The sequence below is a fragment of the Neopsephotus bourkii genome, unplaced genomic scaffold, assembly GCF_033783945.1.
Source record: "Neopsephotus bourkii isolate Nb327-2 ecotype Australia unplaced genomic scaffold, CSIRO-AGI_Nbou_v1 NB_95, whole genome shotgun sequence".
NCBI classification, from domain to species: domain Eukaryota; kingdom Metazoa; phylum Chordata; class Aves; order Psittaciformes; family Psittacidae; genus Neopsephotus; species Neopsephotus bourkii.
The window spans coordinates 376,974-399,682 of record NW_026900612.1 but is presented as its reverse complement, the minus strand read 5'-3'; the positions used below and the strand labels follow the sequence as shown (position 1 = coordinate 399,682).

Genomic DNA, 22,709 nt, shown 5'->3' with positions numbered 1-22,709 from the left:
CACAGGGCTAAGATGTTATCTATAGGGTCAAAACTCCCTCCAGTGATGTCTCTGGTTCAATGAACCCAGTAACCAGACCAGTGCCAGAGATACCCTGCTTGGCTTGCATCCGCCAGCACTGTGAGTATGGCTACGAGCATGCAGGAGCGCACATGGGTGATGTGCCTGTGGTGAGGCTCATGGGCACGGCTCCTTTCACGCAGCTTCCCCCCGTTCCGCGAGGCTGTGGGTACATGAGAAAGCAAACATCTACTTCCTACCTGGCTGCTGAAACATCAGCATGGTCTGCGGGGAGGTGTGGACCGGCAGTGAGCGCGTCCTTTGCACAGAGCTGTGGCTCCGGCTGGGCATGCTGTTGCTGCCCCCGGGGTTGGCAAACCAGAGGTTCTGTGGGAAGTAAACAGGAAGAGAGGTGTGAGATGTAAACCAGAAGCTTCGGTGCCATGAGTGGGGCTCATCTCTCCCCCACTCCACCTCTTTGTCCCCATCCCTATCCCTCTTCTGCATCCCACCACACGGAGAGTGCAACCCAAGCACCTGCTTGCAAAGGGGGAAAAAAATAATGGGGATCAGGACAACTTAAAGGAAAAGCAAACGAAGCTTGTGGGGAAGGGATGGAAAAGCTGGAGACGCCACAAGACTCGGACCAACCTGTCTGCCTTGCTTGAGGATGGCGGGGCTGGCGGCAGGACTGCGCTGCGGGGTGCCCAGCAGTCCAGTGGGGCCCAGCAGCCCCAGCCGGGCCGTGGGGAGGTTGCGGGAGGGGATCTGGAACTGGCGGGGGTTGCGCCGTCCCAGTCCCGCCCCTGCAGAGCCGGCTGTCGGTAAGGAGTTGGACTGGCCAAAGCCTCGGCTGCGGAGAGAGAAAGCACTGCGGGTGAGACACCAGCCCCTGCACAAGACAGCGCAGGGGGAGCCGCTGGTTTGGTGCGCTTGGACCAACAGCCAGACATCCCCTGGGTGCCCCGGTGTTGCTGCTCACCCCTCCCGTACCCAGCCCATGGTCGTGGGTTCACCATGAGCTCTGCTCCTGCCCCAGCCCTCACATCCTGCTGAGGATGGTTCTCCATCCTGCCTGCATGTGCAGTGGGAAACAGGAGGTTTGGGCAGAGCACAGCAGCTTCCTTTCTTCTTCCTGCCTGCCAGTCCCCATCCCTCCCTTCTGCAGCTCTCACACTCGCATCACTTTTCCCTTTTAGAATTTATTTTACTCCTGCAAAATGGGCCTCTTCTTAAATTCAAGCTAAAATAACACAGGTAATTCCCTGGGCATTGGAGCTGGTGGCACCTGATTTCTTGGGTTTTGATTTAAATCCTTCATGCCTTTGAGCTGTACAAAGAGAGATCCCTCATGTGTAGATTCTTTAGCGTCTGATGAAGGTTCAGCTTATGCTGTTGGGTTTTTTTCACTGGGAACACCTGAAGGGTGGGACCTGCTCCCTTTCCAGGAGATTTGGTTTTACAAACATGGTCATCTCTGAAACTTCTCTGTCAAATTTTGTTAGAACCACCCAACAAGTCCAGGCTTCCTAGGGAGGGTCTGAGCAAAAGGCACATTCCTGCACAGGTAACACTGGCTCTGAACGCGCTCCCATCTCTGCACTGCAAGCCCTCATTCAGCTCCCTGCAATCGGAGCAAAACAATTCAAACACAAGACAACACGGCCCAAACGTCCCGAGACACTGATCTCAGGACATGAAACCATCTTTACACCTTGGACTGGAGGGCCACACACCAGAATCCCTCTTCATGAGAGTTTCTTGCATGTAAAAACAGAGGAATGACACAAAAATAATGAGGTAACCCTTGGAAACACACAGTGCTGGAGCTGGGTCTCCTCCAGCCTGGTGTTCCTGCCCGATTAGCTGGGCAGCAGGACTGTGAAACCATTATGAAGTTAAAGTACAGCCAAGGGTAGGAGCACTCTGCAAACCCACACTGCAGCTGCTTTGATGCTCCCTGTTCCCCCCTGCCTTTCTCCAGCAGTTGATCTCCCTTGCAGATGTTTCAGCTCACCTTCCTCCAGCCCTCATCTCTCCTGCTTGTGTGGGTGGCTGCAAACATGCTTCAGATGACATGAGCCTGCTGGGATCCCAAAGCTGGATACATTTACAAGGCAGGAGTATGACAGGGTTTCTTTAAACCTCATCCAAAAAACTCTCTTGCCATTAAATCCCCATGAGAAAAGCAGGACTGGCCGCATGCTCCTTTCTTGCCTGCAGCTTCTTGGGAGCAGAAGAAATGCAAAAAGCAGACTCAAAAGCACCAAGGAAACTGGAGAGCATCCTGGGCAGCCCCAGGAAAGGGACTGGGATCATTTCAAGCCATCAGCTCTACCCTGTTCTTGCAATCAGCCTGGATGTGCAGCTGAACTGCTGCACTGGTGAAATCCCACAGCAAATGGTTCATCAGAAATCTCTGCTCTTGTATATTCTGCTTCCGATCCTGCCATGAACACTGAAACTGCTTGTATTGTTCCATTCCAAAATACTCTGTTTCATGGCACTGGGGAACACCTCAGTTCTGTGCCCATTCCTTCTGAATCCCGGCTGTCCCAATGCTCCCAGCTTTCTCCAAAACAGTTTCTCTTTCTTAAAAAGAACTTGCACAAGACTGTAATAAAACAGCCTTAGCAAAATGAAATAAAAGGCTGACGATATTGTTAAAACTGATCTAAAAATATCTCTTCTTGTCATAACCCCAACGCTTTCTAGGATCACCCGAAACCCAGCATCGCCCTGGAAGTGAGCAAACATGGTGTTCACAACACAGCCCTCCCAGCTCTGCACCCTCCGCAGGCTTCAAGCCTTGTTTTTTGCCAGTTGATGTCTTTTTGGTGAAACTCCAGCACTGATGTAATGAGCAAAGGGCAGCAGGCAGGGGCAGAACCGGCTGCCCAATCCTGGGGAGACACTGCACAGCTGGGAAGCACTGGATTCAGAGCCAGGGAGACACAGTGGGAATCGGTAGGGTAGGCGATGTCCACACACACAAGCAAACTTACTGCTGCTTTCCTTTCCCAGCCAACGCCTGGAATTGAAGCTTTTCCAGCCTTCCTCCCTCCCAAAATATGGCTCTGAACCCAGAAGGATCAGTCCCTCCCTGCTGGGAGGTATTGGTCCCACTGGAGATGCTCTTGCCACTGCCTCCATCCCTCCCTTCCTGAAATCCCGCATACCTCCTCTGCTGCCGATAGCCTGACAGCTCCAGGAGGGATTTCCGAGGGAAAGATCGAAAGAGTTTCTGCACCTGCTGTTTCCATGACAGCAGCCGCTTCTTCTGGATCTCTGTAAACGCCTGCCCAAAGGAAAAAAAAGGAGAAAAATAGGAAATGTATGAGTATTTTTCTGGATAAAGCGAGCAGAGATGCGTATGTGGGTACGCAGGTAAAGAAATGCAGCTGGAGCAGGCAGTGGTGTGAGTCGAGACCCAGAAGCAAGTCAAGAGGGAAACCCTGGTCTCTCTCTTGATTTATTTATCTCAGGAGGAAAAAATGCTGCAGCAGCGTCCCCTGTGCCCAGCTCTGCCCCCAGAGCTTTCACGCTGCCCATCCTAGCCCCAGACCCACTACTCATGCTGCAGCATGGGCACCTGGCTCCATGCTTGCTGCTGGGGTGTGAGCACAGCTCCCACAGGGTTTGATGGTCCCCGCCGGGTGGTGCCACTTGTCACCTGGATGTGGCTGTAACACAGCCAGGATCGCCAAATCCCAACTAGGATTTGGAAAGCAGAGCTGCTCCATAGCATCTTGCATTCTACCCTCCTTCTTGGGGCTCAGCTCAGTTTCTGGTGCCCACAGCCTCTGCAGGTCACCCAGGGTAAGCCCCACCACCCACCCAAAGGTCACCCACACAGGAGGAGGCCTCCTCCTGAAACACCCCGACCTCCAGGCAGCCGGCGTGGGTTATGGGGACACCCACGTGCCCACCACAGCTAGCTTTAGACACACAGGGTCTCTGTGCCAGCGGTGGAGAGGAGTGCAGGTCTCTGGAGGACAATGTGGAGGCTAATTAGTGCCTTGCTTGGTTGCTCGAACTGCCCTCTGGAGGAGATGCTCTCTCCTGGCACTGATTATACTGGAGCGAACGCAGATGGTGGTCCTGGGACACAGGCTGGCACTGGTGGGGTGACGCTGCGTCACCACGTCTGTCCCAGGCACTCCTGGAAAAAGAGCTCCTCTGGAGCTCCACATCCTCCTGGCTTTGCTCTCCAGCCCCAGGTCTCTGCTCCCACCGTCCTTGCCCCTTCTGTGGCACCTCTGCTCCCCCAGCAATGTCTAGAAAGTCCAGGCACCATTTCCAGGCTCTGATGTCAGGGAGCAAGTAGGAGAACATGTTCTCCCCTCGATCTCCTACAGCTATTCTCACTGCCTGTGTCTCTGTAAAGCATCAAGAGGACCATACCCATAGCTCTAAACCTGTTCTGCAGCAAATCCCAAGAGTGGGCACCACCATCCCACACTGCACAGGGAGTCGCTGACACTGCAGGCACTGCCAGCAAAATGCACTGGAACCTCCACTGGGATCAACAGGGACATCTGGGAGCACACTCCAAAAAATATGATGAACTGCTTGTGTTTTGCCCAGTATCCTGCTATTTCACCCTGATTCAAGATGCCCTGTGCTTGGCCCTGCAGGATGCATAGATCAAATAAGCACAGCCTGGGCACCAGCTTCAGCTACAAGGAAAGGGGCTGTAAGCTGCCTCTCTCCCATGCGCAGCGCCGCATGTTTTGGGGTTTGCAGCCACCAGCTCTCCCCAGAGGAGGTTCTTCTGCTGTTTGTCAGCATACAATTTTATAAACAAGTAACTGAGAAACGTTTAAAGCCTGCTGTTCCTGTGAGAGGGTGTGCAATTTCCCCCGACCTCTGCCATATGGGCAGGCAATGAGAAGCAGCTTGTTCGTCCAGGTGCAGCCGGCATGGGTACAAGATGCTGCAGGACACTGGGGACACCAGCCATCTTCCCTGCCACCAGGCACATCCCAAGTCATCACCCAGCAAAGGCAGACTTGCCAGAAGCAGGAACAGATGCCCCTGTTGCAAAATCCCAAGACCACGTGCTGAAAACAGGAGGCAGCAACGCCAAGGGATCACTGGGACTCTGATAGAAATCGCCTGCACGCTCATCGTGAGATTCGTTCTTTCATCCAGCTGCTGATCAGACTGTCACGAGCAAGATGAATTTCCCAGCTCCAGGTCTTGGCAATTAAGCGAGCGTGGAGAGGGGAGCAACATTTCCATGCACCACGCTGGAGCTACCGCCCGCTCTAGCCCTGTTCTGACAGAATGACTATTAATACCCCCCAAAAATATTTGTGTTAGAAACCAAGAGGTTTACATAAACAGACACTTTGGAAACAGTTTCTAAGTGATGAGAACAACAGTTTTAGATGATCCGTCACGACTCACCTCATGGATTAGACATTTGTCTATGAGCTGTAAATAGGAACTTATATTCTCTTCGTCAGGTCGAGAAACTAGAAGTTGTGTGCATACTGGAAGAAAAAGAGAGAAGAAAAATGGGCATGGGGACATCAAGCTGAGGTTCAGGGGTGGGGGCAACAAATGCCTTGGATGCCTCATTTCCCTTGTCCCACAGAGAGGTCTTCTCATCAGCAAGAAAAAACATCCTTCCCCAATTCCTGCCATGCTGTCCTATATTTAGGGGCAGATTTTGTTCTCTGTTATGATGGTGTAAATCCAGAGTAACACCACTGGAGTCACCAAAATTAGACCTGAGCAAATCAGAGGCACAGGATTATTCCCTATTCCTACACAAGAGCCGGTGCTGGGAGAGCTCTTGCTCCTCTGACTAAAATCTGCCCCATTGCAAACAGATTCCCACCTTTCCCAATGGATTTTAGCCTCTTTTGGAGTTAATGCCATAAATGCAAGTGGAAATGAGTTCACAGAGAGCTCATTTCTGTTATAACAGAGACACAGTCTCTCCTGTCATAACTGAAAGCATGGATGCCTTGGGGTCCAGGAGAGCACCTTGGCCTGGCACAGCCTGTGCCACACATACAGCTTCGTGCATGACAGAGGCATTGTATCATGGGCTGAATTCAGCAGCAGGTTTAAAATGGGGCCAGAAGCCCACATTTGTCTGTGCATGCAGTCAATCAGCTGGTGAGAAATTCGGCACCAAGTTTTTACCCAGACAACACCTCATCTGTTTTTTCTTACAAAAGGTGTGAAACAGGGCTGATATTTCTTTGTGGCAACCCAACAAGTTTGTTTCTGCTCCTGGTCTCCTGTGTGAGCTTGTGGATGAGACTCCCCTCCTGTCTTCAAACACCTCAGGTGCCACTCATGGGGGTTAAGACACATCCAAGCTCACACAAATTTGCTCAAAGAGCCCTTTGCATGGCACAGGAGGTCAGTCCCTATCTTCACATCCCTCTGGTCCACCTCCCGGTGTGTTAATCCTAACACAAAGTCATACACCCTGCACCTGGCATAGAACGGCACCTGAATATTTTGAATGTCCTGCATCTAAATTTGGGCTTAAGAAGGGACTTGGACCCAACTGATCTCCACTTGAGACGGCTCATGCCTAGCCCATACATCACTGCTACCCACCCCACAAGCAGAGCAAGTCTGAGGGATGCTGCTGGAAACACCTTTGGAGTGGCGTGCTGCCCCCCAGGACTCTGAATGGGAAGGGAGAGAATGCTATCCACCCCTGACCTGAGGCATGGAGAGGATGCTATCCGTCTCTGACCTGGGGTAGGGAGATGATGCTACCCATCTCTGACCTGGGGCATGGAGAGGATGCTATCCACCTCTGACCTGGGGCAAAGAGCCTGATCCATCACTGCCCTTCCACAAAATCACTGCCTACCTCCCTCCCCCCCCCAACTCTTACTTCTTACCATAGCATGATGGGGCCCCAGAAATCATCACCCCTAAGACCAGGGCTTGCAGGAGCTTGGGGAAATGCTGCTGCCAGCACCACCACTGCACACACCCTGCCCTGAAGCAACTCTCCTTAGCAAGGACACCAATAACCAGTGACAGGCACTCACCTTTCCCCATCACTCTGGTGAACTGTCCAGGCAGGTCACCTTCAGGCAAAGGGGCACCCCCGGACTCGCCCTCGCATCCCGGCAAATGGTGCTGCTGCATCCCTCCCGCGGCAGAGTCCTTGCAGTCAGAACCTTGGCTGTCTGAGCCGATCAGGGAGGAGGGGTGATGCGAGTCTGTGTCCCGGCTGTGCTCCTCTGTGCTCGAGTTTTGGGAAGAGTAAGCTTTGATGGGGGTGAGGATCATTTGGTGTAGTTCCTGCAGCGGGACACGCAAGTTGCCACCTTCCAGGATGTCCTGCGGATTCAAGTGGAGAGGAGAGGGTTTGTCTCCACAGAGACAACAGGACACCAGCTATCAACCAAACCCTTACTGGTACCTGCCAGGAGAACCTCAGCAAGGCCGATGGCCTCGCTCCTGCTTCAGGACCCTGCTGCGGGCCATGGTCACCACAGCCATGTTTCGTTCACTGAGTCTTGGTTAGACCAGAGGAGCTGTGCAGGCACTGTGTCTGATTATCCATGGATGTGTTCAGACCTGAATCCCCAGACATAAATGAGCCCCATCAGCCACTGGGACTCAAAACCAGTGGCAATCCAGCTTCAGCATTTCCAAATTTCCACCAGGAAGATTAGAGCAACTGAGCCTGTGAGATTTCAATGCCCAGACCAGTGAGTACTTTGGTCCCTCCCCAGTAATCCCACAATCAAGACAATTCTGCTTGTCTCAGTTTCCAGCACTGCCTTCAAGCCTGGCTCCCGACTAACTGCTCTGCCCCAGAGAGCTTGCCATAGCATCACTATGCCGTGGGACCATCACAGAGGTCAGGACCACACTAGGATACAGGAGTCCATTCTGCAGCATCGAAGTGGGGACATGCCTGCCCAAACTAGGATGGGCTGGGGAAGCAGATGCAGAGGAGAAAGGGAAGGTTTCAGGGGGTGCAGGGTAGGTAGGTCAGACATAGAAGGGGAGACCATGATGCTGCAGATGAACTTACATCCCTATAGCAAAAACATTCATCTTGGAGATCCTGGGGGAGGTCCACCCAGAAGGAAGAGAATTTGGGTACATCCCAGCCTTACTCTCAGTTATAGTGTGGATCAAGATCTCTCTTTCTATGGTCAGATCCTCGTCCCACTGATGGGAGAGAACTGCATTTTGCTTCTAACGTAGCCTGGACCAGAACAGCTTGTTGCATGCTTCAGCATGGCCTAGCTCATGAGATGCCACTTGGAAAAAGGCAGCTTTTTGGAGTGAGTCCTGGCTGCACCCAGGGAAGAGACATAAAATGGGCACACAGGCTGTGTGTGAGCAGCTGAAGCCCTTACATCCCTGTTGCACTCCCAGCTTGCTCTCGGGTGTCTCAGCTCCACTTCTCTCAAAGACCTGGTGTTGTTCTGCTGGACACTATTTTTGGGGAAAAAATCCTGTTCTGCTAACCAGCAGAGAGGGGTGGAGCAGCTCTTCCCAAGGAAGCAGCAATCTTTAGCAGACAGACACTGCCCAGAAAAAACAAGTCTCACACATGCTCTTGTTTAGCACAAAGGAATTGTATGGGAAGCCTGGAAAATCAGCAATGTCTCCTCCCTAGTAAAGCAGCTCACAGGCAGCTCTGAGCCTCAGCAAAGCGGGACACGGTCACAGCTCCATGGCCCAAACCACCCCACAAGGGCTCAGAATCAGTCCCTGCCACTTATCTCCCATATTTTACAGCGTATGTGGCTGGTTGTGTCACCTGAACTGGGCTCCAGCTCCCACACCGCACCAGTCAATCAATACCAATTTCAAAACCCAGGCAGAGAGGCTGTGCAATTGTCTGGAAAACACATTGCCAGAGCAAGCTCAATCCAGTGGGCTGTCTCTTGGATTTAACAGTTATTATTAATATACAGAGGTAAACACGGCTTTATTAGCTCCTGCCATACTCTGAGTACAGTCCCACATTATAAATAAACGGTGAAGCACTGAGCTAACAAAAACACCAATAAATAGCAACATGCCACACAAGTATTTAAAAGCCCCTAGTGGGAGGCTCTGCAAGTTGCTGTTTGAAGATGGTGCAGTTAAATATAATATAATATAATATTCCAATAATAAATAGTGAGAGTTTGGGTGAGCTGCTCCCAGCAAGGCTGTGGTGCTGTTGCTTCTCTGACAGCCATTTCTGAAGAGTTTAAGCTTTCGTTGAAGTGACAGAGAAGATTCTATTTGTTCTTGCTAGAAATTCAACATGTTGTTCAGGCACTGATGAGGGCATCTGGCTTTTTATTTGGGGACAGACTGTCCGTATGATGCTCCAAAATAGCACAGTGGCAATCAACCTGACAGACACTGGGCAATCCCATCTCCATTCGGGGATGGAGAGGTAGGAGCAAGGGTGAGTGTCCCTTTGCTGGCCCCATGCATGGAGGAGGTCTCATGAGAGGGACGGTAGCACTGAGAAGGGAGAGGTAACCAAGTGGCCGAGGGATAACAAGTGGTTAAAGGCTCTGTCCAGCTGGTTCTCCAGCAGCAGACAGGACGGCAATGGCTGATGCAGCTACAGCTGGTCCTGCATCACAGCTCAGCAGATAAGCAATCACCTTCCCATCAGTGTCACTGGGATGATACCTTCCATCACTTAAGCTCAGGTGTTTCTAAGCACTGGGCTTGTACCAGTGCTGTAGGGTATATTTGTCCCAGCTGTGTGAGTGCCGGAGGTGGATTAAGACCACTCTGCAAAATACAGCCCCAAACAAAACCTGCATCTGGTACAGGAGTGTTTGAGACATTCAGATGCAGCTAGGCCAACAACAGATTTCTCTGCAAAAGGTCCCGACAACATGTGTAACAGAATTAACTCCTACCCTCTTGAAAAAGAAGAAATACAAAAGTGGCCGTGATTACTTACCCTTTCTAAAGATTTGAGCAGGTTTTGTCTTTCTTTTAGCTTCTGGATGCTGATCACTATTTTGTGTCTTGCGCCTTTGGTAACATTCTGCAAAAACCAGAACAAAACCTGATGTTAACACTTGCACAAGTTATCCCAAATCCATCCACCACTAAACAAAAAGGGCTGCTATAAATTAATCAAATTCCTGAGTGCAGAGATTAGCAGGGGACAAAGAAAATCACTTAAGAGACTTGCTGAAGATTAGGGATTTCCAGCTAGTCTGTCCCTCCCCGGTAGGTCTCACACAGTTAACGCAAAGGTGCTGACCGGGCCCCTTCATCCCGAGGATAACAGAGAGGCAAACCTGAAAGGAGTGGCGTTTTCAAAGGTTAACAAGGCAATCAGCCACCAAAGCCCAGCTGACTTTAAAGGAATTGGGTATTGTCGACTGTGCCCCTGAAACTCCTGAATTTAATCCCAACTGGAAAAAAATGCAAATGCAGCCCCCAGTGCTGGAACTTTCATGCTGGCATTCCAGTCAGAAATCTGGGACAAGGCCTTTTTCAGGTATAGCATGGGCTTTTTAACTCCCCAGGACCCAATTTTCCTTTCTCTGTTTGCTTCACAACCACCTGCAGGCAAAAACCCTTCCACGTGAAAGCACAAAAAAAGGCATTTGGAGGCATCTCATCCACCAATATCACACATGTCAGGACCATCGTGGATTGCTTTATGACTGATGTGGGACGTACTTGTGCCTCAAGCTGGCATTCGGTGAGGGCCATCATCTCCTCGTATGTCATCTGTGAGAAGAGGGCAGCATACTTGTGCAGCCGAAGGCTCTTCAGCCAGGCTGGGACATCTGCAGCACAAAGGTAAGGAGATGAGAGCTCTCTCTGAGTTCATGATACTGCTTAACCACATGCAACAGCATTAACACCAACATGAAGAGTTGATTAGGTGCTACCCACCATCCTGCTGCTCCTTCACACACCTTACTGAACTTCCTTTTGGAAGACACAGTGCTATGGATATGGATGGTAGGAGGAACCAGCACCTGGATGAGGACATAGTGCTATGCATACTGATGGCAGAGAACCAGTCCCCAGATGATGACATGCTCTCAGAGGCTGAGTTTCTGCAGCTGAGCCACTAGGAACTAGCCCACAGGGAGCTGGCATCACACCACTGCACTCCAAGCTCCTTGCTGCCCTTCTCCCAGGAACATGGGAACAGCCAAAGTTAACGGTGTGGTGGAGCTTAGGATGAGCAAATGGCTGTTTCGCAGATGGCAGACACTGCTTTACGGTGTGAGGGAAGATGGTACGTGCTGAAAATTTAAATGGCTGCTTAAAGAGAAAATTTAAATGGCTGCTGGGTTTTTTTTTTGAGCATGGAAAAATGATGTGTCATTGAAGATGGTCCCCTGTGCTTCAGAAAGGTGACCTGGGACCTCAAATGCACTGACTGAAATGACTTCTTCCTTCCCATTTGCTATCTGCAGTGTAGCACCTCTGTACCTGGCTGGATGGGTACCCAAAATATATTTACCTAAAAATACTTTTACTCTTCTGACATCAATGTGGTTTCACAACGAGGGACCCAGGAGGTGAAGCCTTCCCCTGCAACATGCAAAACCCCACCAGACCCCATGATGGGGCATCCTCCACAGAGAATGCAATGGGACATGAGCCTCCTTTGCTATCACCTGCCCAGCAATTCCTCAGGGTTTCAAAGGTTCGGGGGGCTCCTGCTTACACTCCACACCAAGTGGGGGGACCCTGCAGATATCTGTGCTACAGCACAACACTGTGCCTGTGATGATGCATCCTAAAGGCTTCAAATGCTGTGCCAAATTGGCACAAACTGCTTTATTTAGCACCTACAGTCCAACAATAGCCTGGCCTCAGACTACTGAGCTCATGCACTCTGTTCCCAGCAACCTCTGATCATTAGTCCTTGTCTTCTTCCCCACCAGCGAGACAGTGTTTCAGCCCAAGCTCCCACACCTTGAATGGAGGGAGCAGGTGAGGCCTTGAGAAACCTCTCTTTCACGGCTGAGCACCAGTTGGCAGCAACTCCTCCCCTCTGATTGTTCCTGAGCCAACGCATGGGGTATGTGTTGAGCCGGTACACGACCCCATGTGAGGCAGGGGCTGACGATGCAGGAGAGCCCCAGGGGAAGAAGCGATGCAATGCTGCCCCAATGGGGTTCTTCTGCCCAATGTGCCTATTGAGGGAGGAGATGGAATGGGGGCTTGTACCATTTTCAGAGTGATTTGTACCCACTGTGTGCTTCCCCTACTGGGTTGGGCCTGGCATGGGTGCTGGTGCTCTGTTCACCATCCCACAGGCCAGCATGAGGACAACCTTCATGCCATGTCCACTAACCTTCACTGACATAGCCAACCTCAAAGATTTTCTAGGCTGATTCAACTGCAATGTGTGAGGCAAGACTTGATCTGGAAAGGGATCAAACAATGTGAGGAGGACAGTCCCACTGCTGGGACATTCCATGGTATGGGTGGTTTCTGTCCAGAAAGCACCACACTCCTAAGTGCCAGATGCAAGTCAAGGATCATCACAGACCTATTCCTGAACCAACACCTTGTTGCTGGAGTGGAGAAGGCAAGATGGACTGTTGGGTTGGTCCCCTAGGACAATTCTTACATCTGCCAGAAGTCTCCTGCTGCCCACTGCCTGGGCTGACCCCAAACCCCACTCTTGTCTAAGCAGAGGATGCAAACAGCCCCAGAATGCTGTGTTTTGCTCACACTTGCCATACTTTGATACACAACAGGATTTGCATTTCAATTAAATTCCTCAAATGCGGTACAGGAGGTTAACCCCACACCAACCATGGGGTCAAAGCAGTAACTGAGCATGGATGGGCTGAACTTCTGCTGTTTTCCAAATGTCCTGACATGCAACAGTCCTAAAACCGACTACTGGAAGCCTCTTAAACCAGTTTTCTGTTTAAAAAACCATAAAAGCTATTAGCAGAAAGCCCACTGTTTCCAGTGCAGGACTGGCAGGCTCAAATCTCAACTTCATTTTAACATAAAACCACACCATTTTAATGACGACACATTAAAAGCCTTCCTGATTCCTTGTCCCCAGTGGCAAAGCCCATGGGGACACTTTCAGAAGAGAGATACAACTTCATATAGATATAAGCCCTGCAGAAAACCCATCTCCAACCTTTGCAGAGGGTCAGAGTGCAGAAACAGCTCTTCTTTCCCTTTGCACCAGCCTCCCTGTCTGGGGAGGAGCTAAATCCCAGAGCCCCCTTGCCAGTGGGAATGGCAATCCCAGTAGCAGGCTGAGCAGAAGGGGCCACCACAGCACACAGAGGGATGGTGGTGGGGCATTCCCCCTTCCCACTGGGAAAAGGCAATCAAGAGGTACAAGGTTTTCTAAGGCAATTTCATGGTCCTCGGAAAGCCAAACTTCCTAACGTTCCCCATGGAGCAGCGAGCCGCTCGCCTGTGGAGCTGCTCTTTAATCACTGATTAGTGGGAGCTAATTGCAAAGTCATGGCATGGCTGTCAGAAATGCTGCGTCTGATGTGAGCAGCAAAGCGAGGACTTCCATGCTGCTCACACACATTGCTCCCTAGGAGTATTAAACACTGGAGTTTGGTTGGCACGTGTGTTATCTGGGTGCTGGCATGGAAATTTAGGAGGAAAACAATTCACACCACCATATACACAGGCCAATATATACACAGGACACCTTTAGAAGTGCCCTTATGGCACACTGTGTTAAGCCACAGACATACCCACAGAAGAAACCTTCAGCTTTATCCAAACCTTCCTCCTAGTGCTCCCTGGGCTACGCAGCGGACAGAGAGACAGGCTCCACAGGGAACAAAGTGCCCATGTCTCCTCTGGAAAAAACAGGGGCCAGGAAAAAGTCAAATGGCACTTTTCTTTCAGCATGAAGATGAATGGAAATGAGAGAAAATAGGTGACATTAGGGCATGAAGACAGATGAAAAGGAGAGACACAGGTAACATCAGGGGACATGAACTGCTAAGCCACATCGGATGGGGGTCTGTTGTGGGTCTGGTTTCCCCACTATCCTCCTGGATGTCTTAAAGAAAGAAGCTGACCAGAGACACGGGTGACACCAAACCACAAAGAGCCTGCAGGCGCACGGAGAGATGTAGCTGCAATTGAAAGAAAGGACTTGGCAAACTGAGCAACCGGTCTGGATGAAATAAGATGCAACCCAATAAAAATGCACAGTTGTGCGTTTCTGTAGGAACAAGGAACGGCACGAACTGAGGGCAGGGAACGGGCAGTACTTTTTTTTGCAGGAAAGCTGTGGGGATACAATGGGTCGTATGCAGTCCGTGGCGGTATGCTATTTGAGGATGATGAGCTATATAGCCACAGGAACGCTGTCCGTATGGCAAGCTAGTCTCTGCTCTGCTCTCAAGTCCAGTTTTGGGCAGCACAGCTCCAACAAAATATGGACTTCCTGGGAAAAAAACATCAGAGAGAAGCAAGAACAACCCAAAGTTTATAGAACTCCATCTGGGAAGAAACTGGATTTGTTCAGTTTGAATAAAATGCAGTGGAGGGGGGAAGACACAACAGTCATAGACACGAGAGGCTGTAGACATCTGTTTTGCATGTTCCAAGACAGTGGGACAAAAGCATTGGCTAAGTTAACAGGGGAAACAGGTTTAGATGTTTGCAACCTTTCCTCCAGCAGAGGATGATGCCTGAGAAGGGATGGCCTGCGGAAGGGCAGCATCTCCCCCAGGGGGACTTCCTGCAGCAGCAACGGGCTGCCTTAATACGTGGAGTATATTTGATTGTTTATTGCTCGTGGACAACCTGGGCAATACCACCTTTGGGTTTTGCAGATTTGGCCACACAGATTGATTGCGTTGCACTAGAAAGTTTCTATGCACACAGGTCCTGGAGCTGCTGCTGTGGATCACAGGGAGCCAAGCTACCTACGGACTCCTCCCCAGCTCCATCAACAGAAACCTGAAGAAATGAAGGGTTAAACAGACCCCTCTACACCACCTGCTCCCAAAAAGGGTCTCCCTGGCCCCACAGACTGCAGGATCTGGCCCCAAGCATGGAAAGCCTTGGGGACTTCATACTGATTACAGCTTAGTCTTCGACATGCTCATGGTGACCCCTCTGAGCCTGCCTGTCTGCCCACTGCTCCAGCCAAAAGGTCATGCAGGCAGCGAGAGCCACAGGTAAGCAAAGAGCCTGAAACGCGACTGGAGATAAACACTCCCTGGCTGTGCTACCTGACTAGAGGTTTGCTAGCGAGCGGAGCTGCTGAGAAGCAAAGCCCGGCTCTGCAAGGATGCCATCATGCTCAGAAAACTCTCTTGTCACACCTACAGCCCACTGCCCCCACCCCAGAGCAACGCTACAGGGCAAAGTCTGCCGAGGGAGAGGGCTGAGCCCTGAGCATCTATCTCACAAGGGAACCATGAGGGCTTTTTCATGCATTCATTACACACACACACCAATCGTAAGTGCCAAGTCAAATGCAGTTCCACATTACAGAGATTTATACGTAATTAGATTTGTCTGTAATTAGAACAAAATCAGACTTTGTGACTATTAAAAAGTACCACTTATTTCCTTATTCTGATACATCACTGGTCTTTATATAATTGAGTTGCATCAATGAAAACTGCAATTGTTTAAATCAGCCTGTGATAGCTGGGCGTTCATCTGCAGTCATTTTGTCTGTTCACAGGAATACAGAGTTTGCGTTTGATCATTTTTATCTATTTACTCCTCTACAGCCTGAAGTTTGCTCTTTGACTGCAGCAACAGGGTTTCGTTTCTGCCTTGTTTACCAACAGGACCACATGTATTTATTGGCCAGAGTCTGTCTGAAATGCAGGTGTAATGGGAAAAACAACTGAAATACGCAGGATAAATACACTGCAAGCAAGCATCCTAAGTCAAAACTTCCCCAAATCCAAATACTTGGTGGGTACCAAACACTGCAATGGTAAATCACATGTGGCCTGCTAAACTTACACTAAGCTATTTTTCACCGTAATAGAAAGGCAAGTAAAAAGAGCACCACTCGCAGCCAAAAGCCAGAGGCTATGGAAAAAATCCAGCTTTTTTGAAAGCTGGCAACTTGCAGGATTTTGGGGCAAAACCAGCTCACCGGCACCCAACTGTAAGACATCAGCTCAGAACCAACTGCTGCTTATAAGAAAACCTAACTTACACCCCTAAGCCTAAATTCCTAGGCTGGGAAGAAACACTGAAAGGCCCCGTCTGGTTACAAGCACTCTCACCCAAAACCGCCAACCGAGCCCCGTGCTGCCGGGAAAACAGCTTTTCCCCTCCTGCCTCTGGGTGCTGGCGCGGCGGGGGGAGGCATCTGGTTTTTCACTCACCTTTCATCCCACTCCCTTCCTCCTGGAATGTGTTACGAGCGGAAGGCTGATCTTCTAAATGTTCACTCCCACCACTTCCCGAAGAGGCTACACTGCTTTGTGGAGACAGGGGGGCATGATCAGAAGGGATGCACTGGGGTCCTCTAGCTCGTAAGTCCTCATGAGACATCCATCCATGTCCTAGAGGTTGGTTTGGCACATTCATGGGTGGGGTAAGGGACACAGAGCGTTTCAAAGGGCTGTGGTGTGTCTGGCCTGAGAGAACTGAAAAATAAAAATAAAAAAAAATAAAAATCAAAGAGGTTATTCCCCCCTCGCGGCAACAGAGTCCCCCAAAAAAATCACTGACATCATAAAACACGTGCTGGTTGGCCACAGTGCCTCGATGATGGCTTTGCAGTGCCCGCGGCCACCTGAGCCCTACCCTGAGCTCTCTGCTTTGCCTCCTGGGAAGCAAAGGGGGTGGGAGTACCTGCAAGGAGGTGAGGTTACATGAGCTATGTTGGGCTGCTTAAGGAAAGGTGTTGTGTGGGTTGCATCTCTAGGAAAAAATGAAAACTCAAACAGCTCTGGAGGTTTTCCCCATGCGGAGTCATGGACCGGCAGGAAACCCGAGCTTGGGACTGTGCTGGGTGCTTGGCTGACGCTGCTCGCCAACCCTGGAGCCCAGGTGGGTGTCACCCTTGCAGGGAAGGCACTGCTACTATTGCAGGTGTAGTGAGAATTTACAAGTGACTACACTGAGGCCATGGAACTCACACTGCTAAAATCATCCAGACCTGTATCCTGCTGGGAGAAGCATAAAAATCCCAAGTGTGGGAACATCCTCACACAGACCCAGGGGACACTTCTCTGTCTCTCCTTTGGGATAGGACTTGGCTTATGCCCAAAGCACAAGCATTTACACATCTGCCTGACATCACTGTGGGAGGTACTTATCATTCATAGAAATGTCTAAGTCTTGCTGAATTCTACTAAGATCTTGCACTTAGCTGAGATATCATCAGGAATGAGAGCATCCCAGCTGAGCCACCCATTAGGTGTGCTTCCCACCACAGGCCTTGTAACCATCCGCAAAAGCAAACACCCAAGGCAATGGGGAAAATACATCTGTGACAAAGAGGTCTTCACCTCTTTGAAGGTGAATCCCCCCCAGGAATAAATAATCTTTGGAAAGCTTTGGATTTGTTTTTCCTTCCCAGTTGTATAAGGGTTTGTATTTCTTGGCTGAAATGTTGATACTATCAAGTTCAATTCGTTTTAGCAAATAACTTTAACACTGCTAGGAAGAAAGTGATGCAGCAACACAACTCATGTGATTTGGAGTAACTTCTTGAAAAAGGCTTTACAATGAGTAGGCATTTACTTGCCTTTCAGTCAAGTACAGAAATACGTCCTAGGCATGCTAAGTATTAAATACCCCAAATCACAGACTTTCTGACACTTTGCTAGAAGTGTTGCAACTTGAATAGATTCTTGAATACAATTGTTAGTGAATAGTCTCTGTTTGTCACTGTTCTTCTTTCATACTGTCTCATTCAGTTTTAGTTATCTCCTTAAAGATTTAGGCATCTTTCTTTCAGGCCCCTTGGTTAGTAGGGAAAATATATGGTATTTAGAGGAAAAGAGGAATATAAGCAAACTATCTTTGTTTCTGTTAATGAAAAATATATTAAAAGATTTGCCTGTTGGCTAACAAAATTCAAATTCCACCACTCACAAAGTCACTAAACTGCTGGTTAAACCATAAATGCAGTTAATGTATTTTAAAGCATGGACTTAGGAAGTAAACCACTTGTTTAAAGTTTTAGTGCAGTTATTTTTAATGAAATCAGTTTCCTGGTAACTAAAACCAAAAAGATACCTGGATTAACCATCACTCAGTCAAGCCGTGTTTCACTGCCCATTAAGATAACCAGGACAAGTTCTGGTTCTAGTGCTACGGGAAGGTCCTTTCTGGTTTGCATCAAACCCAAGCCAACACTGGTGGTTTTAATGTGCCCCTGAGTACAGATGTGGGGTTCCCATCGTTATGGCTAACAAAACTTCTGCACTGCTTAACAAGGACTCATTTCTATAGACAAGAGCAAATTCTGCAGAAAGACACTGATTTCTCAAAATTAGAGCTCTTAAGCTTCATTGCAGGGTAGATGAAATGAAAAGCAGATTCTCTGCTCTAGGGAAATCTGAGGGCAGAGGAATTAAAATGACCTTTCAGTCCATATGAAACTGAAGCAAGCACTTTTCCATTTTTCTTCCAAATCAAATTTCTTAACTGTGTACAAAACCTGGGGGAAATTCATTGTCCTCATTGCTTTTCCTCCTAAAGCACCAAAGCACTAACCCCCTTTTTTGCATTGGCAGGAATTCATCCAAACCACGCATGGCTCCTCCACATGGTATTTCCTAATATAAACGAGCCTTGGTGGAACCCCCCAGCCAGGTGTACTGTGCTCTGTGCTGTAAAAATTAAGTGGGGTTTAATTCCCAGCTAAAGCTTGGGGGAAAACCTGCCATCAAAGCCATCTCTGCTGACCAGAAGTTCAATAAAAATGAGCAAGTAAAGGGTTTATAACAGGAGGGGAGAGAAAAACCTGAAGCTCTTTTGCATTTATTAAGCAGCTGGTGCCACACACAGCTGATGGACGAGGCCAAAAACCTGTGGATTCCTGCAGTGTCTAAATTGTTCCTAGTTCTGAAAGAGTTTTCTTCTTCTATCAGCACGTAACACTAACATCACACTATACAGGGAAGCAAGGGAATGGCTTATGGTGAAGAATTTCTTCCCTTCCCATTAAATAACTACAGAAGCATCTTCCAAAAGTCTCCTGGCAGGAAAAGACGTCAGTGAGGACCAGGGATTGTTTTTCAGAGCCGTGTTATGTTTCCTGAAGTTGTGATGCATCCTAATGGGGAAATAGACAGATTTCAGATGGTCTTGGCCAAGGTTATTTCAGCAATTGGCTTTGCAACTGTATCCCCCAAAAAGCACTGAAATGGGCTCTGTAGATGTCGTAACACCCACCCAGAAGAAAAAAACATACTTAGCATTAAAAAAAAAAAAGGGAAATAGAAAGATAAATCAGTTGAAATGCAGCCCCATGGCTGAGCACCACAGAGGCACTGTCCAGAGCCTGATCCGTGCCTGCTGCCCCCAGCTGTGTGCTAAGGGGACAGAAGCCACCCTGAATTTGTTGGGAAAAACTCTGGTTTAGGAAGTATTTTTGCCCTCTGAATGAATGAGAGATGCAGGGGAGTGTATCCAGCATGCTTTTTGGATGGTCCAAGGTGAACCCAGGGCTGCCAACAGCTGAGCTGTGACAAGTCACTTGAAGTGGTGGTGCCTATTTTGGTAGAAAAGGGCTAATTTCAAGAAGGTTTTTGTTCGCAGAAGATCATGTGGAACAGCATCAAACATTTGTGGTGTGCTTTCTCAGGGTTTCAGGCCAATTTTTCAGCCTAAGAAGGGAAAAGCCACCTGGTGCTATAATTAAGAGCTGAGGAACTGGGCTCTCTGCAGGCTGACCTTCCTTCACGTGGCATGTGATGGCTGGCGAAGTGCTCACCTTCCCTCTGCCCCAGTGCACCCTTCATTACATCTGGCTTAAAGTGCAGCAAAAGTCCTTGATAAGACACACGTAGGGCTGCTGTGAGCACTTCCATTACAGTTTATTTTCTGGTCTGTAGATACCTGCATTAGCAGCTTGACCCCAACTTGCTATAGGAAGTGAGGATGTTTTTAATCTGCCAAAGCCACACGGTCTCCTGCACAGCCCAGAGGCACCCCCATGGTGGAGAAATACTTAGCAACAGTCCTGCAATCCCCCTCACAAAGCAAGCACCAAGTTCAACTCGGTCCTCTCCTCCACATCCTCCTTGCTACCCCGGTCACGAAGCATCCTCTCCTCCAGGAAGACTTCCCCGCGCTGGCAGACCAACACTTCTGGCTTTTCCAACGTTTCTGTGCCAAGGACCCTTGGAAACAGCTGCCGGAGGGTCACGCTGCCCGGCTGGCACCCAGCCTCCTTCCTGGGCACCTCATTCACCCGCTCCCCACGCCGCTGCAGCCAGCTCCAGCATGGCCAAAGCAGAACCTGATGGAACATTTTTCAGCTCAACATCCCCTAAACCCTTGGAGCCTTTTCTTCTGCCTTTTCTGTTTCCCCTTCCCTGGGTTTTGTGGCTGTGACTTTAACTACGTTGTTTGTATGATGCCGGATAAACCATGTCCTTGCTTCTAAATCAGGGGCTGATGTAAGCCACGGGGGGTGAAATGAAGGGTCCTAAATGCAAGCAGCCACCCGGTAGCTACATGTATTAGGGGAAAAGAAATACGTAAGCAGAACACTGCCTGGAACAGACATTAGGAAGAAGCGCAGACTGCAGAAAAGCCTGTCAAGCAAACTTGTTTTAAGACATGACGTTTATAAACACAGTTTCCTGTTCAAGAAACTGGAAAGGGAAACAATAACTCAGTTGTTGCTGCTTTCTCCAAGCAGTGCATGTGAGGCCCCATTCAGGCACAGCCAGGGAAGGGGATGTCTCTGCTGACTGCCACAGAGGGTTTCACAAGCCCTTGCACAGCACAGGCATGTGTGGATCCCATGTTTGGCCCTGGCAGGAACTGCTGTTATTGTTATTTACTCATTTATGTGCAGCAGGAGTGGGGATGCATCTAAAGACATCCAAACACAGCTCTTGGTGGCTTCAGCAATCCAACGGGATGCATTTCTGGAAGGAAGCCCAGCTCGTCTCACCAAGAAGCAGGAGCTAAGGAGCTGCCTTCTAGGTCCTCGTGCTGGGCTTCTCACCAGGCCGGAGCCAGACAGACCAGGTGTGAATCCCAACTGTGATTTAACTTGCAGACAACAGGATGCACAACATGGCGGCTGGGGGAGGTGGGAATCTGGTGGAGGGGGTGTGGAGGATTAGAGGCACATTGCAAAAAGGTGCTGCCCTGAACCATGCTGCTTGCTGGGTAAATGCAGCACTCTGATCTCCAAGCCAATAGAAGTGGTTTCTCTCATACATTTATACACAAAGCACAGAACAAACAGTGCTTGTCCCTGGGGAATCCCGGTCGGTCAGTAACAACACTGCTGTGCTGAACCCAGTCCCTGTCATTACCCCAGAATACACTGATTTTTTTTTTTTATATGGGCTCCCAGGGGAAATTCCTCCCCTGCTCACGGATCAAGCCAGATAAACAGTGCTGGGATGCAGAAACTCTCCTTCCTACGGTCCTTTACCAAGCAGAAGAGATGTCCAAGAGCATCTGCTCTGCTCAAGCAGTAGCCCATGCTCCCTAGTGCCTCCACCAGCTGCTAGTAAGATCCCTGGTCTGAGGAGCATGTGCCTGCTGAGACCACCAATAGCATCCGTTCCTACCACATGTTACACTTCAGATGGAGAAACCCCTCTATCAGTTATAATCATATCAGGAGGTCAAGCTGGAAGATGTACATCCTTTTAAGAAGGGTCTTAAGCCAGTCAAGTGGAAGGGTTGAATGCAAAAATGTCTGTAAATGCCCCAAAAAATTGGGATGAAATAATCCCTACAGTCATTAAAAATCTGAGAAGTGAGTGATGGGAGACAGTGTGCCTTTAGCAGTGGTAAAATACAGGACGACAACATGTATCTTAAATGATGTACATCCCACAGTCATCACCCGACCATCGTCAGGGAAATTTCATGTCAAGGAGGCAGGGCTTTGCTACAGCCCTGTAGCCTTTCTTGTTCTCACCAATTTATTTGGGATTTTCTCCTCCCTTGTCTCTTTTTACCCACTTTCTCTCATTCAGAAATGCCATTTAGCCCTCCTTTCCTGTAGGCACACAGCTTGGATTTTGCAAAACAAATTCCTCTGCATTTCAGCCTTACCATCTTCTGGCCTCTAGCTCCTGGGGACTTGCTTGCCCCACCCTGAGCACCCTGTGTCTGGACTGATGATGCCTTATTCCTTCTCTAGCTCCTTCTTCCAAGAGCATAAAATCTTACCAGCTCCGGGACAGAAGAGGCGTCCTGTGGGTCTCTGAAGCCACTGAGGGGCAAATGCAGAATCCAGCTCCCCACATGAAGATGCAAAAGATATTGCCCAGCAGAGATATGTCAGGAGTTCCCAGTACTGCCCCAAATACTGAGCTCTGAAACACTCCCCAACAGCAACGGGTCAGCAGCGGCTGCTGTCATAAAACATGTATTACTTCTTTCCCATTATTGCTCCAAATTAGCTCAGCTTTCCACCCCCTCTACATACCGACAGCATATGCAACCTAAAAATCTGCCCTCATCATCCTCCAAAACATTCCGGCTGCTCAGATATTGCCTTGCATTCGAGTTATGGCACAGATCTCTGCGCCAGCTAACATGAGACTGTATTGCTCAGCAAACAGGGGGGGACTATG

At 49.4% G+C, this 22,709-nt stretch overlaps 1 protein-coding gene across 4 annotated transcripts in view; it reads right to left on the bottom strand.

The window, feature by feature from the left end:
• SAMD4A (sterile alpha motif domain containing 4A) overlaps nucleotides 1-22,709 on the bottom strand; it is a 101,175-nt gene that overhangs the window by 7,004 nt on the left and 71,462 nt on the right. For 2 of the 4 annotated variants that reach the window (XM_061355835.1, XM_061355843.1), the window contains exons 4-11: nucleotides 16,305-16,568; nucleotides 10,657-10,766; nucleotides 9,923-10,009; nucleotides 7,032-7,326; nucleotides 5,413-5,498; nucleotides 3,180-3,298; nucleotides 652-853; nucleotides 261-387 (exon numbers count right to left, since the gene is read on the bottom strand). In XM_061355835.1, coding sequence (XP_061211819.1) covers nucleotides 261-387; nucleotides 652-853; nucleotides 3,180-3,298; nucleotides 5,413-5,498; nucleotides 7,032-7,326; nucleotides 9,923-10,009; nucleotides 10,657-10,766; nucleotides 16,305-16,568 — 1,290 coding nt within the window. The remainder of the gene's footprint in view (nucleotides 1-260; nucleotides 388-651; nucleotides 854-3,179; nucleotides 3,299-5,412; nucleotides 5,499-7,031; nucleotides 7,327-9,922; nucleotides 10,010-10,656; nucleotides 10,767-16,304; nucleotides 16,569-22,709) is intronic. The other 2 variants (XM_061355849.1, XM_061355858.1) reach the window with 1 other exon arrangement.